At 36.9% G+C, this 17974-nt stretch overlaps 2 protein-coding genes across 2 annotated transcripts in view; both read left to right on the forward strand.

The window, feature by feature from the left end:
- The window catches only part of LOC137397462 (rab5 GDP/GTP exchange factor-like), a 33412-nt gene extending 20293 nt beyond the window's left edge, over nt 1-13119 (forward strand). Inside the window, exons 6-8 of the mRNA XM_068083754.1 lie at nt 5773-6074; nt 10828-11069; nt 12625-13119. Coding sequence (XP_067939855.1) covers nt 5773-6074; nt 10828-11069; nt 12625-12763 — 683 coding nt within the window. The 3' untranslated portion in view covers nt 12764-13119. The remainder of the gene's footprint in view (nt 1-5772; nt 6075-10827; nt 11070-12624) is intronic.
- Nucleotides 13120-15439: 2320 nt separating this feature from the next.
- On the forward strand, nt 15440-17593 carry LOC137388219 (sulfotransferase 1E1-like). The gene is made up of 5 exons (XM_068074724.1): nt 15440-15584; nt 15669-15989; nt 16073-16170; nt 16437-16608; nt 16807-17593. Exons 1-5 carry the CDS (start codon nt 15440-15442, stop codon nt 17007-17009), a joined length of 939 nt encoding a protein of 312 aa, XP_067930825.1. The 3' UTR covers nt 17010-17593.
- The last annotated feature ends 381 nt before the right edge of the window (nt 17594-17974 follow it).

A 17974-nucleotide genomic window follows, 5' to 3' on the forward strand; every position in this document is an offset into this window, starting at 1 on the left:
TAAAATAACTAAATACAAATTAATCCATTCCCATCCTTTGAAAAAAAAACTTAAAAACATGAGGGAAAATGTGTTTCTAACTGTTCTAATTCACCTCTTACGCTCACAAAGTAGCAAATACCTATTTAGTAGTTATGAACTGGAATAAAATATAACATTATGTACAGTACTGTATGGAGTTCGTACCTTCCAGACAGACAGTAGCGGCTAACAGCGATGTGAGAGAGACTTGTGAGATACGCGACACATTTGGTACACTATGCACTTGTGATGCCAACATAACAAAAATTTAAGTTTAACTCAAATGAATTTAGCTGACTAAACACACACTTAAAAAGATGTTTTAATCTCCTACAAAACTTAATTCTAATTTTGTCTTCGTTTTTCTTTTATTATTTTTTCCAGCTTGGCTCTATTTGCTGCCCTTTTCCCTTCACTTCTCGCTAGCCTTTTTAAAACTCTTTCAAACTGATCCGACGGAAAAGACCAAGCGATGCTGTAATAGTAAGCGGCTTTTTGCATCCTCGGTCACCTAGCACTAGCACGGAAAATACCCTCTCGTATGCTCATATCTCAAATTTGTCTGGTATTTTAGGGCAAAAACTCGCTCAAAGTTATTCTCAAATCTCATATTTCTTCTTTGTTGAATCACTTGTATGTCGATGTCAAGGTATGACTGTATATTGCCACCTTTCCTTAGAGACACGGGAACAGTAGTGTCGGCCCAGCAATGCTGAGCTTCTACGGTAGAGGTTATGATAGAGATTGACAACATAATTTGCTCTAACCTCTTCTTGTATTTTGATTATTCTTTTGTTTTTCCATTCCAATTCTTAGTATTTACTTCGTTTTTAACTACAAAATGCAGTGCTTTGAGAAACTGGATGTACGTTAGAGTCAAATATTTGCTGAAATTTTACATTGGATGTTGGAGATTCGTGTTAAGGTAGCCGTAAGTAGGAATTTGACTGTGTTGCACCAACAGATGTCACTCGACTAGCAATGCATTTTGACAGCTGTAGGTATTTACAACGACGATTTGTCTAGCACCGCAGAGGGATGCTTGACGGTCAATGAGCTTAAAATTTGATTATTAATTGTCTAATGAAAGTTTTTCTACATACTGTTGTCTCAGCAGTTATTCTTTAATAGAAATATTCTCATGATCTGGTTAAAGATCATTATCTAAAATGTTTAAGTTTGACATTGACCACTTTTTTGTAACTCATCGTTGAAAGATTTTTGTCTGACGGTTTGATTCACAGCAGTATTATAAGCTTAATTTTTTCGTGCGATATTTTTTCAAAGACCTATTTAAAGCTTCGCTATAAATAACTTTAACTAACCAATAGTCTTCAAAGCGGATGTATAGTCGATAAATACGAGAGATGATAAATGTATAAAAAAATTGCTTGACAATTGAACGTGTCAGCGGTTCTTTAAGAAATTTCTAATGAAGTATTAAATGCCACTTTATCATTATCAAAACAGCTTGTCACGTCTAGGTAAAAATCTAGCTGTAGTATTTATTGAGTAGATAGATATAAACTTTATTTACGCCGGTCAATGCTTTTTAGAGTGAATAAAACTATGAGACAAAAACAACAACAAAAATAGTTAAGTGAAGTATATTAAAAGAAAAAGCTTTTTTTGCATAACGCTGTTCTGCAAATGTAAAATTGTGAAATGTAAATTGGCAAGATGTTGGTGTCTAGTATAAGGTGTTGTGGATTTTTTGGGGAATAGCAATGTGGTGGACGGTCAGGCAAATCGAAGATCCGATTAGAGTAATTTAAACGGCAAATATTTGAAAATACGGATCATCATCTAAATATACCGCATGATTAGGAACAACTTCTGCTTTACAAGGCAATTCGCATACAACACGGCAGATTATGTTATAGTTTTTAAACTCACTATTTGGGATACAAGTGACAGTGTCTTAAATAGATCACATTATTTGCTAATCAACTGTTTTAATGCAATTCCTTTCATGTTATTTTTTTGCTCATCTGTTAAACATTCTTTTGACTAGTCAAATAAATGTACCATTGGCTAATGATTTCGAATTTTTGTAATGCAAAAGCAACATTTCCAGCCAGTATAGCCTCTCCATCTTGAGCACTTAATTTCGATAATAAAGTCGTGACCAAAAGTATTAACACCCCTCATCATTTTGTGGCATCAATTAGGTGACTGACCAAACAATATACATATCAAATGCTTTATCGGAAGATTTTCCATCATTTATAAACAATTATTTAAAACAAAAACTATTCCGGTTGTCTCGGTGGTATGTAAAACTGACAAACCACTTAAAAGTTGACTTGCAACAAAATTCAAGATACAGTTATTTAATATCAAAAGATTCACCATGTCTCACTCTGCTGTGTTGTAGGTGCAAAATATGTGGAAATGTGATTACAAGCTCATAAAAGCTCAAAAACGAAGAGTTAATCGCAGCCATCACAAAGCCGTCATAGATTAGAATCTCTTTCCAAAATGGCTCAAATGGGACGTAGTTTTACAAGATGGCTTCTGTTTACACTTTCACTTTCTGTTTACAACATCATTCATCGAAATATTTTCACAAATATATTTCATGCATTCAATAAAACCATTTCTATTGTTCTTACGCGTCTATTTTATCGCCATTGTAATGCTGTCACTTTCAGCACTGATATCCTATAACTTATCGTGAGTATTCATTTAATTTTTTAACCTTAGCTCGAAGGAATACATATCATTGTCTGATAAACATGACAAGCCTGTTGGTCACCTATGATAATCGAAAATTGCTGCAGAATTTATTTGCGAAGTATGGGTCACATGATCAGATTACGACTAGATGATTAGACCAACCCGAATCAAAACTGTTAAGTAGCGAGAATCTATATTTGATACAGGCTCTTCGGTAAAACCCGAAGTGTTTGTCATAAACTAGTGCTACGAGAAGTTTTATATTGAGCCCTTTATTGGCTTTTCAATTTCTGTGAGAACATCACGTGACAAAACAATAACCATTTGTAATGACTACGTCAGAGAAATAAACTGAATCCTATCTACGGCGATTTCGTGATGGCTGCGATCAACTGTTCGTTTTTGAGCTTTTAAGAGCTTTTATTCACATTTCCACATTTTTTGCACCTACAACACAGCAGAGTAAGACATGGTGAATCTTTTGATACCAAATAACTGTAATGTGAATTTTGTTGCAAGTCAACCTTTAAATAAAAATTTGGAATCAATCTCCGAGGCCAATTCCTCAGTAAAATGGTTTTTATTGGAGAAATTTTAATCTCATTAAAAAGATTCTCAGCTTTCTAACCGTACGCAATATGTATGGCTTAAATAGATAAGGAACTAAGTAGTCTATTAAAAGTTAATCCAAATTTTGCTAAACAAGCTAGGCAACAAAGGCGCGGCTGTTAATACTTTTGGCCAAGCCTGTAGGTACAAACGTCTTTAATTCATTGTCAGATAAATATTTTGTTAAAAATCTCATGTTAATGTTGGTATCACAATTCACTAATTTTTACTATTTAAACTGACAATGTATTTAAGAGTAGGCGGAAAAGTTTTCAAATGTGTTTATGCTTTGCTTTTTTATTGATGGGCATTTGTAGAATCTTAATACAAAGATATGCTCAATTCTTAATTCATAATGCTTTGTTATTGCTATTGTTATTTGGACCGTACAAACCGTTGAGTCTATCATGCTAAAAGAAAGTTTGTCTGGAATGCTCTTTCAGCATTCCAGCCATCTGATGTGCACCAGAATGTGCACGTCACTAAATAAAAAAGAGAGGTGCTTGCTGTCGCTCTTTAGTCTTTGAGGCAGTTTTGTCAATAAGCAGCAACAGATTTTTCATCAAAAAAAGCTAATACTGTAATATTGTTGCAATAAAATTATGCAAGATGTATCGAGCCACAATGATTAATTTTGACAAATATAAGATAGCTCCCGTAAAATTTAATGGTGGTGGCCCAGGACTATTTTGCTTACTGGTTGCCCAACAGAAAATCTGGCCATTGACGTTTCCCTAAACATTCCTTTGCATGAAGGTATGAAGCTGTGGTTACACAGGCCAGTATTTGACACTGAAGCGAAGCGTACCGATGTGCCCAGCTTGTGCTTTCATAGGCATTCACACTAGGTCTGGCATGTCAGTAAATCTGGCATGTCGGTGTTTGTTGGGAATGCTTTCACATTCATAGGCTTTCATATCATCCTATTGATGACTTTAGTTAACAGCAGCATCTTGAAAGTTACAGTTATAACTTCTTCGGTCAAATTATATGCGTAGGGACTAAAACTTTGTCATCCTGCTCCTTACCAGCCTCGGAGCACTTAATTGTTAATGAGATTTTTAGTGCAGATAATAATATCTAAAAGTAATATTTTTGTGTTGGTGGCATTGATTGATAACTTCCCAAAGAATTCGCTGCCACATGACTTAATGCTATAATCCATCCTGCTTTGAACCTTTTTAGAGTAATGTCTATGACCTATGGCTTTCCATATTACTTTATGTTGTAGATGGGCCGTGTATGTGTCAGTCATCATCTAAATTCATTAATGTCAACCAATGCACATGTTATGGTAATAAAATGGCTTACATTGACACATTGTGAATTTTAAGTTCCTGGTAGATTAATCTCTATCAAGCAGCTGTATTGAAAAAACTATTTCTACCTAAGGAAGGTTAGTTATTATCTATATGATCTTGAGGTCAATGTCCCTCTAAAATCTTTGTTTTAAGTCCTTGAGTGCTACCTCTTGTAACTTGAGTACAATCTAGAGTGCATGGTCTACCCAATTGATGCATCACTGTATTAAATTGAAGAAAGAAGGAATGTTTGAAAAGCTTATTATGTTTATAAAGTGTCATTTAATGTACTATACTACACACTTAGATTCAAAGTAATATTCATAAAATAATTCTTTGTTTAAGGACATGCTCTTGACCTGAAATAAACTCAGTGAATCATATCCTAAATCCATTCTAGTTCCAATACATCTCATCTCACTATTGAATAAACGCAACAGCAAAACAATAGTAGATTGATTTTTAACATCACAGAAGAAACTTCTTGTATTTGGCTGGTTCCGAGTTGTGCAGCTAGTATAGTTTTTCAAAGGCATTTTTTCAAACAGAAAAAAATTACAACATCAGTTTGTGTGTTGAACCCTCGATGTTATTGCTCTTTTCATTCTAAACTGGCAATGGTCTTTAGTCTGGTGACAGTGTAACCGCATGTTTGGATAGTGTGGCCTTTTCATGACTTGTAAATATGCATAAAACCAACTTTTTAAAATATTAGAATATGACAGTGCTTTAGCTCTTGTTCCAGGTTTAAAAGTTTATAAGAAGTCTCAATTTTTTGGCACAAAACTTAAAACTTGGCTTTCTCCCAGTTCATCTGACTATGGATGAAATTAAAGAGGGGAGTGGAATTCGTGGCTGTTTGTTCCAGGGTTCATACTATCTTGGCACCCACAACATATATACACTACTCGTTGGCATATTAGTTGTCGTTGTGTTTTGTTATTCTCTATAGTTTTGTTTCCTTTTGGCTGTTCATCGAATGTGAACTATCAAATGTTCGATGTATTGAGTCGTAGTCAAGCATCAAAACCTTGTGACAAATTATTTTGGCGGAAACATTTCAAAATTTTCAGTTTATTTTAGTATAGTAGCATCGGTTGCTTAAGAATCTTGTGGCAAGAGGCCGGACATCATGTCAGTTCATGCTTTTTGTGTTTTGTAGATATTATCGAATTGGATACAAAGCGGTCACCTAAGGAGAAGTTGGCATGCATCGTTGATTGCAGCAGAAAAATCTTTGAAGCTTTACGTTTGTCAGCCATAAAGTCGATGGAGGCAGGAGGGTGTGCAGCGTCGGGGACTATGACATCTGTAGCCAGTGCTGATGATTTCCTCCCAGTTTTCATATTTATTATCCTAAAGGCCAACCCTCCTCGGCTTAAGTCAAATATCAACTACATCACTAGATTTTCATGCCCATCTCGGCTCAACAGCGGAGAAGGAGGCTATTTTTTTACAAACATGGTAAGAGAAATCTTTTATTAGCTCTCATCTACTTACATCACATCGTTTTAAAATTAAACACTCTCAAGGTATAGATTGATGCAAAATTAAACCCTTTCGGTGATGGAAACCCTTACTCTCACATTCTCTAGCTTGGTTTTTCTAGGCAGTAAGCTAGGAATGTTCCACAACTCCCTCTTCCTAGTATTTCTCCCTTTCATTCCCTGTCTCCTTCAGTATTACATATATGAGGCTCTCAGCTCAAGGAAAAGCTTCTTTGTAAATCTAGTGTTGACCAGACAGGGGCAGCAGTCAGTCGTTAACACGCCAACATCCAGGGCCTCAGAGGCCAATGACAGCGGTGATCTTTGTTTTGTTTTAAGTTAGACATGGTTTGATATATGGTTAGACATAGGGAGATATAAGGTTAGGCGTGGTGAGATGTAAGCTAGGCACAGTTAGACGTATGATTAGACCTAGACGTACGGCTAAATATAAAGTGAATAATTTTTTCATCTTTTGGATTTCAGCTTCTGATCTATATTCATCCGGTACTTCTCCTTGTTACAATCTGCTCCTCTGCCTAACTTTGCAGTGTCAACTTTGTATTGGTGTCAGATCCGTAAACACTCTGAAACAGCAAAAAATGGGAATTGTGTGGAAACAATTTGGAAAAACAGTCAATTTGAAATCTCACTATTGCGAGCTAGGCATTCCTTGGCAGAATTGAAAAGTGAAATTTCACATGTCAATTTTGATCAGTAAAGAGTACACTTGCCACCACCTGCCATCGCCTCCCGCTCCTAAAGTTCCTTATCCAAAATGGATCATACAACATATGTATAGGAGAAATCTGATGCAACTTCAAAATAGAACAAAAAATGTCATAAATTAAGTTGTAAAAATCGCATAGGTTTAAATTGTCACATAGTTGATTTAGGCTTTGTAAGATGTTTTCTGTGCACCCATTTGTAAAAGTATTGTCTCAGGGAAAAAATTATTAGGCCTACTGCATGCCATCTGACTGTCACGAACCCTACGATGTATTCATCATCTGTCAACCTCATCGAACATTCCATTTTAGCCACACAAAGACATGTTTAACCGCTATTCTATGCAACATTTTTGTTCAAAAACTCCCTGGAATGATTGGGCCAAAATACGGATGCAGAGTTGTTGTCTTCAAGAAGTTTTTGGTTTTTTTTTTATCAGAATGGCTTGATGTTGGTCAAAAATTACTGGAATTCCTGTAATCCTCTGAGCTTGAATGTTTTTTACCTAGGCGCTGCGAGACAGGTTGACATGTACATGCAACAGTATTGATCGAGGTCCATCATTTGTACTGTATTATATGCCTGAAGCGATTAGGTTAGGTTGTTAATGGCTGTCGTTATGCACCAGGACATGCACTCAGGAAGATTTTAACGGTAGTGACCTACGTTCGGACACTTCTAGAGGTTACGAGATTTGCTTATAGGCTTTGACTGCAGAATTCTTGAGTTTGCGTCTTTCTAAACCAGTTTTGTTTGTACAGAGGTCTTTTGTCGAAAGGTGAGATACCCCTTGTTTATGCGAGTGCGCTGGCTATTACGTAAGCCGCAGACTCGTAAACAAGTTATTGGCTATACTCAGACTGATGTAAGGTGAATGGAGAGAAGGGAGTAATTCACCGTTACTAGATGCCACTCCCCCCTCTCAAGCCATTCACACTGACACGTAAAACGCTTAAAATTTGAGACACTAGGATCTTATTGTGGCGCGAGCATTGTAAACAGCTGCGCTATGCGTTGGATGCATGTATGGAGGTCTTTGCGTCTAACTGCATGAAATGAAACAATCTTATTTGGAGAATTTAAATGTAGCCTTTAAATTTAGCCTGGTTGTCAATCAGAGCTCACATTCCCAAAGTGGTTATAACGGCGGCAGTAAAATCAGTTCACCGTTATCTGTTCTCTTTTCAATACCGATAGGTTTAACACATGTGCATGTAGGCTATATATTAAACTCAAATATTTATTACATAAATTATGGCTGAAGAAATTGATAAATAACACCTTTTTATAAGGAGTTGTTTAGAAATGAGGATGTTTAAAACACAAGCATCTTTCTTTGACAAATCATTGCATTGCAAAGCACTAGCCATAGGCAAACAAAGATATATAAATGCCGCAACTACTTATACTGTGGTAATTGCAATAGAAGAACCGTACTAAATATCAACCACTTGGCTATTGGCTAATTTGCCAACAATAAATTAAACGCGATAGCGCCAATCGCTTGTTCACTTTCATCCACTGAGCGCACTTTCGTTCACATGGCGCATTTTCATCCACAGCGCTCATTTTCATCCACAGCACCTAACGGCAAAATAGAGTAAGCCTCCATTTGGTATACTCTCAAATAGAGGACCAGTAACGGCAATTACATTTGAAAAAAAAAACATAGTTTAGCTATGAAAGCAATTGCAAGTGAAAACGACATGCAATTGATCGTGATTGCATGTTGTTTTCAATTGCAATCACGATCGATCGAAAGACAAATTGTCCTGTAGCAAAACAAAATTATAAAAATAGTGACATTCAGTTACTACCTACTACATAAGAACAAGTGAAGGCATACCATTTACAGTCCACATGCTCCCTTGAATTTTGTTAGCAGTCTCACCTACCCTAGGACACTTAAGTATTCGCGGCATCTAACTTTCGCGTTTTCGCGGAGTCATCATCACGCGAAAAATTCATGCGCGAACCTAAGCTATCATAACGAACTAGCGAAAATTCGAAATTAAATAGCTATGTTCTACGCAGGCCTGTATTCACTGGTTGCAAGTTGGGGGGCTAATGTTAGACGACTAGTTATGAACATCTGGGGTGTGGAGAAGGGGGGGGTGCTGTAAGCTCCCAACAGGTTTCTCTTATGTCGGGCCTCAGCCGGGCCTCTCACGTGAAGTTTTAAAAAATTTTATTGGCAAGTATCAACATTTTTCTATTTTTTGAGATTTGCTTTGTTTTAGCTGATGTGACTGACAAAACGTTTTAAAATTAAAACAGGCAAAACTTGTATGCAGTTAAAAAGCTCAGAAAGAAGACATCTTTTTTTTAAGCGTTTTAACAAAGATCATTTTTGCCGATTTTATTTCAAGTTCATTAAGTAGGATATGGGCAAGCAGATGTTTGCTAAAACTTGATATTTTGCAAACCTTTATAAAAGTCGTTAACAAGAATATTTTGCCGCTGATGAAGATAATAATGACGCCTAAGAACTACTAAAAGTTGACGTTTGTATCTATGGCTTCGAATAAAGTGATATTCTACAGCGATAAAAACCTTTCTATAGCCGTTGGACTATGAAATTCCTAGAAAGTTGGGGCGTCTTAGCCGGCCAGCTGTCCAAGGGAATACGGCCCTGTAGTTCATTGATATCCACAACAAAATCGTGATATTAGAAATGCAGATAATTTTGTGTGTGAGTGAGCTCATTGGGAAATTTCTAGTAAATTCGTTAATACACCGAATGAGCAGCATGGCAAAGCAAATTAAGATAACAAGTTTTTTTGGAAAAGCCAAGACAAACGAAGAAGATGATGATATCAGTTTAGTAACCGAATTTGTAACTGATGAGGATGAAAGTCTGGTAGGTGAAGTCATACAATTAAATAATACTTATTGTAGTGATGAATTTTACTGCCAACCAAAAACGATAACAACCCTCACCAGGTCCAACCATGTAATACAGTTCTGGTTGTGATGTTGGTTGTTATCTATTTTCTTTTTTATGAGACATGTACTGTATTTGATTTTTTTTAAATTTGAAATATTGTGAACTCAAAACGTGCCATGGCCATCGCTTGCTATAAATACTTGAGATCTAATATTGGTACCATATCGGTCACGACGGAAAGGACCGAGACGTCATTGATAGTCCAAGAAACAAATGGCAGCAAGCGATCACGTTGAATTATCGATTTCTGCCATACATTTATACCTGCGGGTTACAAATACAAACTAGTCGCAAATATAACAACTTTTTTTACTAGAGGACCGGACCTGAGGAATCTAATTTGTTTGTTCCACTGTATTTATTTTCACATCACTATATTTTCACACTCATCAGAGCTGCGAAATTAAGTTGCAGCGAAATTTTACTCTGTGTGCTACTCACGAAACTAAATACTAGCGAAATATAAGTGTCCTAGGGTAAGATTTTAATGATCACTGGCTCAGCCTGGCATCTGTTAGCTGGCTTGGCCTCATAAGTGCCCTCAAAAATGGAATGGTTATAGATGTTCAATAAATATTGGCTAAGGAGTTTTCTCTCTACTATATTACAGCGAATGGTTGACTTTTTTTTAAATACAAAGTTTGCTAAAGTTCCGATCAATATAGTAGTAATGATGGAACCCAGAGCTATGCTGCTAATTCATCTTTAGAGATAGCTCAGCATGAATCTCAATACAATATTAAGTAAACTTCAACACAAGGTCTCTATAGTTGAGACAACTTTATGGAGGGAGTTGGGCCGGCTTTCTACGGGTTATACGGCTTTCTACGGGTTATACTGTCAAAGTAGTCCGCTAGTGAGTGTTGATATACTGAACATTAATTGTCATAAATGTGTATTGGATCTAATACTTCTGTCAGTCAATGAGATCTTGGTTTCCTAATTGCCATGCAGCAGTAAAAACATACAGTTTGTAAGCCATTGACAGCTTCTCAGCCATTTATGAAATTCGAATGACTTGCTTGTAAATTATACATTTACCTCCTACTTACAGTGTTGTGTAGTCGACTTCATCGAAAGGCTAAACGCTGAATCCTTGAACCTGACTACGGAGGAGTTTGACAGTTTCATGAAGGGAGAGGCTATTCCAGATGGTACGATGAATGTGTACATGTGTGATGGGCTTCGACTTATGCATGAAAACTCACAGCTTATCAAGAAGCTAAAGGAGAGGCAAGAGCAGTGCGATAGCAAAGTAAAACTGCTCGAGCAACGATTAGCTGACTTTCGGAATGAGTGAGTGAATCATTGTCTCACCTCCACCCTCATGCCAGCCATTTACCGATGTCACATTAAACACTCGGGGAGTGTCATGATAGTCTTAATACGCCTCGGCCATCTGGCACTGAGTGGGTGAACGCAATTGGTTTCCTCCATACTCGGTTCTCCCTCCTCCGCATGCCATTTTTTATTTGTAATATAGATTAAATAATCAAAGTTGCATTCGCCAATGGTAAAGGCCGATAGTCAAGATGCTACTCAATCTTGAGATAAAAAACCTGCTAAGTTGTAGTGAATTGTACTGTGTAGCCTAGCCTCCTAACCTTAGCTAGTGAAAATGGACCTGTCAGTAAAATTTAAACTTGCACCGTGGACAACAGGCAAAGAGGTGAAAATGATATTTGTTTTAATTCTAACATTAAAGATCAATTTCCACAAAACTTTAGAAGATTTTATCAGAAAGTGTCGGTATTTTTCTAGCATTTGCGGTACAATCTGACTGCCAGGATGTTTTAAGATTAAAATCGACAAAACTTGATCACGGATCAAAACTTGATCAACGTTTTGATCCGTGATCAAAACGTTGACAAAACTTGATCGCGGCTGTTGCTGCTGCACAATTCCTTGTGTCTGTTTTTGATCTGAAGAAAATCCATTTAAAAGTTATAGAACTTCATGTATTGCTTTATAAAAGCTGCTTCAGGCCCACTCTCTCTCTCACTCTCACTCTCTCACTCTCTCTCACTCACTCACTCTCACTCTCTCACTCACTCTCTCACTCACTCTCTCACTCACTCTCTCACTCTCTCACTCACTCTCTCACTCTCTCACTCACTCTCTCACTCACTCTCTCACTCTCTCACTCACTCTCTCACTCACTCTCTCACTCACTCTCTCACTCTCTCACTCTCAGGCTCCACTCTCTCGGTTCCTCTTCTTTACAGATTAACTTAAACAAAATTTTAGTAGATTTTTCCAGGAAGTATTCATATTTTTCTTCGGTAGATCATTTGCGATTGTTTTTGATATTTGAGGTGATCTGATTGCCAGGATGTTTTAATATTAAAATCGACAAAACTTGGTCACAGTTAAAATGTCCGTATCAAGCGAAAGTGCGATTATGACGTCTATAGTTGTAAAGAGACTGACAGAATAGATACGAGTAACACTGTAATTTGAACTCAATAGCAGATATCAGCCATAGCAACGATAGTGCCAGTGGCATCAGTTTGTACTTAATTTTCTTCTGAGCAATTTACTCAAGAGCAAATTTTATCAATTTTAATCTAGAGACATCCTGGCAGTCAGATCACCTCAATCATACAAAACAATCGCAAATGATAGAAAAATGTCAACATTTTCTAATAAAATCTACTAAAATTTTTGTGTAAGCTCATCAATAATTAGGTTTGTTTTAAATATCATGCTATAGTTTATCTATAGTTTATAGTTATCTCTATCACGCTCAGGTACTCCAACAACAGTGCTTTTTAGGATGGCATCTACCAATGTCAAGTGGCTTTTGAGTGTACGAAATACTGCATGCAAATGTGTGGTGTGTGTGTTGTAGGTTTGATGAGCAGATAAATGCGCTTGTTCAAAAAGCACCTTTGATACTGAAGCCTCGAAAGAGAGAAGCTGAAATTGACACCAATGCTGACATTCCATCTAGTCTACCAATTCCTTTACAACCTCAACAGTTGAGCTGATGTACTCTTCAGTTTCCAAGACACGGCGCTTTTTTCACACCGCTCATAACTGCTATCATATTGCACTGAGTATTTTTCTATGGTAATTTCTAGCTGTACTAAAGACAGGTCGGTATTAGATTCTGATGTCAACACGATATGAAGAAAATAATTTTTTTAATAGACTCGCTCTGGCATAAAATTCCTATAGTAATCAAGATTGTTCTACGTATGTTTAAGTGTTTATGCTTGTTGATATTTGTTTATATAAAAAAGCATGCTAATCACATACTTGCCTTGTTTGTTAATCTCTAAACTTTATATGGATTTAATCGCAAATCATGTTTTTAAGTAGTAAAAACGCCTACGCAACTCTTCTTGTGCTTGTGTAATCATTGGGTGGTGCAATGGTTTATGATTTAACAAGTTTCCTCATGAAATCATATATAGCAAAGAATTCTCAATCACAAGTGGCTTATATTGCCCAAAAAGCAATTTTCCTACGGATCTGAATACAGACAAAGCAAAAGCCTGAGGATAATAGGATTAGGCTACTGCATTTCCAGCCACAATAGATTAACAAGGGATAAATTTAACCTACTACCATCATAGGTTAATGTGAACGGGTGTAGGAGAATTGTAGGCACATTTGCAATGTAGATGATCATAAATCACAAGCTTGCCAGTAGTAAGACTAGAATTTTCCACGCAGAATGCGCGTGAGCAGTTTCCTCGTGATTGTGTGGCCCATAATTATATTGCGCGGTAGCGGCCAATTAGATAGAGACTTATTTGGCTCTTGACTGGCTTAGCAAAATTACATAACAGTTTACATTGAGTGCAAGGATAATCAACCGGTTTAACCGGCCGGCTGGATTGGCCTTCAGGCGCGTGAGAGGATGAGGGCCCAATGCAGTAAATATCAATATACGTCTTTGACAACCAGGGAAATAGATATTGTAAAACAAAGCTGGAAAAAATACGTCTGCGATGAGACTAATATAGTGGACAAGTTTATGGATTATATCTTGAGAAGCCCAATATTGTTCAATGAATGAGCATGTACAGAAGCAGGCTTTTACCTCCTTGTAGCCCAATGGCTCCACGCTTATCAAAAATAGCTTTTCTGGAAATGCTCACAAAATCATTAACGCTTCAGCAAAATTGAGGTCACGCCAATCATAGTATAAGGAAAAGCAAATGTTCCAAAAACAACACAGAAACTCGGTTAGTCACAACAGATCCTGTAAACTTTTAACAGCAGCCAAACTAGGAGTTAATACTTTACTATTTAGATGATAAATTTGTCGGAAGAAACTAATACTTCAAATGTAAAACTAGTATCTTAACTAGCTTTGCTAACACACAAAATTTTAGGAATCACGCAACTGAGCAGACTATAAGTCATAAAGATATGATAAAAACTTTAACAAAAACAGGAAGTGTAATTGTTTGCTTTTTCAAGAACATTTGGCTGTGAATGATAAAACAAGGCATGAAATGCACCAAGAGGTACACATTGCCTGACACTCAATATAGAAGGTACTGGTAGAGGCAATAAAACCTAAGGCAAGCATGCATAGTTAAAGGTAGAAGTTAAATGTAAATCATTAAATAAAACTACAAATATAACATATTTCCTTGTTTGTAGGAGTTGTGCGGTTTTGCATAACAAAACTGACAGCTATGTTGCCATGGAATCAGCATGTGACTACCCTAAAATGTAATACTTTAACATTTTTCCAAGTAGTGCGTATGAAGTGTGTATTATTGTGTCATGTTACCTGTAGAGGGTACAATCATATCAATATATAGATATTTCTTAGGATCAAAATCAGCTCTGTATTGCTTCACATCATTAACACAGCTGCTTTCCTCAAATGGTTTTCTTCAGTTTCCTGGTTGACACTCAACGTACTTGCACACCTGCACTAATGACATCGGTTTTTACCATTTACCAATTTGGAGTGCTAAGATTCCAATGCATGACCTTCACTGAGCTTACTTTTGAATTTTAAAAATCTCACAAACGTTTCATCAGTAAATTGAATCGATGAGAACTATCAGTAATAGCCATAATTTTTACCAAATAAGCTATAACCCTTTAGTAGACAAATAATTCACTTTTGTAACGCATGATAAATGCTGTTCATTGATTGGTTATTACAAGTGATTGTATCCCTTTCATTGGTCAATGCTTTTGCTGATTATAGCAAGTCCGGTAACTTTTTACCTTTTTCTATCTTATACAAAATAATTTTTAGCCTTTTGAGCTGTGGCCTTTCAGTTTCAAAAACACCAACATCATCACAGCATAAACAGAGATTCCAAAATTTTCAAACACTTAATTATCAAAGGCATCAAACGCGCCAGATGAATAGGTACCAAAGTTGTGTATAATTCAGCGTTGGCAGGGCGACCAACGCTGAATAGCAGAATAGGTTAATGTTATGAAATTCGTTTACTCAATTTGTTGAAAGGGATGTTGGTTGACTTCATTACTATCTCATTCACTACGTTATCTCATCAATCTTCTAAAGCCAAAAATAGCAACCAGCTTTATGTTTGGTTTCTTAATGCTGGCAACCAAGATAATGCCTTGAGCTGATTGGCTAGACCCGATGTTGCTTTCACTATAAAGGCTGCTGCATTAATGAATGCGGGCAGTTAGCTCAGAAAAGCTGAGAGGCTGGCAACATGGTTTCCATGGTAGGCCCCTCGTATCAAGCAGAAGAAGGCGTTTGCATTCCACAGTATGCTGACATTGAGAAAAATTTGAAGCGCCTTTCCGAGTTTCAACCACGCAACACCGATTATATCTTCTGCTCATATCCAAAGTCAGGTAAGTTATTAGAGATAAAAGAGAAAACAAAATGTATACCCGTAACCTTGATGCACCTCTCTCTCAATTGTGTAATATTTACAGGCACACACTGGGTCTATGAAATTATCCGAATGCTCGTCAGCGGGCTATTAAATTACACGGCTGACCCTATATACAATTTGGAGAGTGGCAACTATGCAGACTCTGACGGACCAAAGGAGTCTTCCTCTCCCAGGGTTCTACACACACATTTGCCACCCGACATGCTTCCTAAAAGCATAACGGAGAGAAAGATGGTTTACATTCTCAGGGACCCACGCGATCAACTCGTTTCCCTCTATCATCACCATCAGGGACTCAAATGGTCTCCCAAAATGTCTTTCACAGACTTTTTCAAGAATGTCCAGGATTATCCAGAGAAAGGTGAGTTTCTGTGTAGCAAGTTATATCTTGTCATCTTGACTGATTAATGACGGTTATAATGATGTCATATTTTATGCTTACAGTCGAGTATGGTAATTGGTTCAGGAACCCTTACCAATGGTGGGTGAATTATCGCGGCAGGGACAACGTGTTATTCGTATTTTATGAGGACCTCATCAACGTAAGTTAGATTTTGTTTTGTTTGGCTTGCTAGAAGCGTGTTACTACGTCTAACCTTTTCTTGGAAGATGGTAGTTTATTGCTGTTAATGACCATCTCATAGCGGCAACTCCGTATTAAGGCATGTTATCAACTCAAAACCTAAGATGTTTATAACTCAGTTTTTCATTAGTAATAATTAATTTATTATTAGAAGTAATTATTTATTTATTTGAGCATCATCTACCAAAATAATAAATATCCAAGCTATGCTTGTTTCATTTGTAGGACATACACTTTCAAATTACCAGAATCGCTCAGTTCTATGGGTTGGAAGTCACCCCATCGCTCGTATCTCAAATAGCCAAAAAAACCAAGTTTGCTGAAATGAAGTACCAAAAGCCTGTCGGTGACTGGTTTTCCCTGTGGCACAAAGGTTCCTTTTCCATCTACCGTAACGGTGAGTAAACTGCCAAACGCTTGCATGTATATCCGTTGACGTTTGAAGGCTGCGATATATTTATAAATTTTCCCCTCATTATAACATTGATCTTATAACATTGATGTCACCAGCTGTGGCATAATTAGTCTAGCATTCATCTACTTGTCCAGCAGAGCTGAGACGCATGAATGACAACATTAATATATCTGATTTCAGGAAGGATTGGAAATTGGGTAGACTACTTCACCCCGGAGATGAACCATGCTTTTAATGAGTTCTTCAAGGAAAATACAATCAGAGGCTGCGAATACCCTATGAGATGCCCGCTGCTGACCGATTGCGTGTCCCTCAAGCAACCTTCTCCAGATAATTCTGAAACCATTATGGAATGCCAGCAAGAGGTTGCAATGGCCCATTAGATTCTGACCGCCATTTTCAGACCAGAGTCTCTTGATTCGAAAAGACGCTCCGTTTACTGAAGTATTATCATTGGCGGATGCCGTGCTGCATTCGCCATCTTTTTTTCTTGATCTATCAATTGTAGCAGTTATTCTCTTCATACACAATTTATTTAGCTTTGGTAATGTTTCTTTTATAAGTTAAATACTGGGGTCAGCAGGTGCAGAACCATTGCAGCATTCTGTGCCAGTTTCGCATTATAGAGACCCACACTCAGGTCTGCTCAGGACATGTCTCTTTCTGATTATGTGATACTAAACAATATTTTCTATTTAGATTTGCTCTGCTTCTATGAGAGTTGAACCTGAGCAGAGTTATGCCAGTATCCATTTCTTTTATTACAGTACTAAATATCTGAATTATTCTGTATTGGTAATATTTCCTGCATTGTAAGGTAACTATTTATAATATTTAAAATTGTTGTTGCCGCTATTTAATAAAAGTAAACATTTAATTCATTCTAACAGCAGTAGTAGCATATTTGTAACAATGTCGTTAGCATTCCCATGGTGTTCTCAAAGTTTTCATACAATGTACCCCTCAAGTTTCCAAATAAAATTATCAAATACCCCAAAGATTGCTGACTTATGTATTCACTGACCCAAATATAGAAGTGCTCAAACAGATGAGTACGTAGGCCTATTAACAAAACAAGCTTGAAGCGTAAAGGTGAGGGGAATAGTCGTTATGCTTGAATGAAGCGAAAAGCCTCTCTGAATGCTTCACGGTACTTGAAATGTTGCGTAAACCATGATGCAATCAGTAATGATCATATCGATCAAACTGCTTGCCAAGAATTTTTTGCAGTAAATGAGTTAATGTCAAGATAGGCAAAGATTTAGCTGCTGTGCGTCTGCAAATAAAATAATTTCTAGCTTTTGAACATAACAAAACTTCTCTAAACGTACAAAGCTTCTCATATTTT

The sequence above is a fragment of the Watersipora subatra genome, chromosome 1, assembly GCF_963576615.1.
Source record: "Watersipora subatra chromosome 1, tzWatSuba1.1, whole genome shotgun sequence".
NCBI classification, from domain to species: Eukaryota; Metazoa; Bryozoa; class Gymnolaemata; order Cheilostomatida; family Watersiporidae; genus Watersipora; species Watersipora subatra.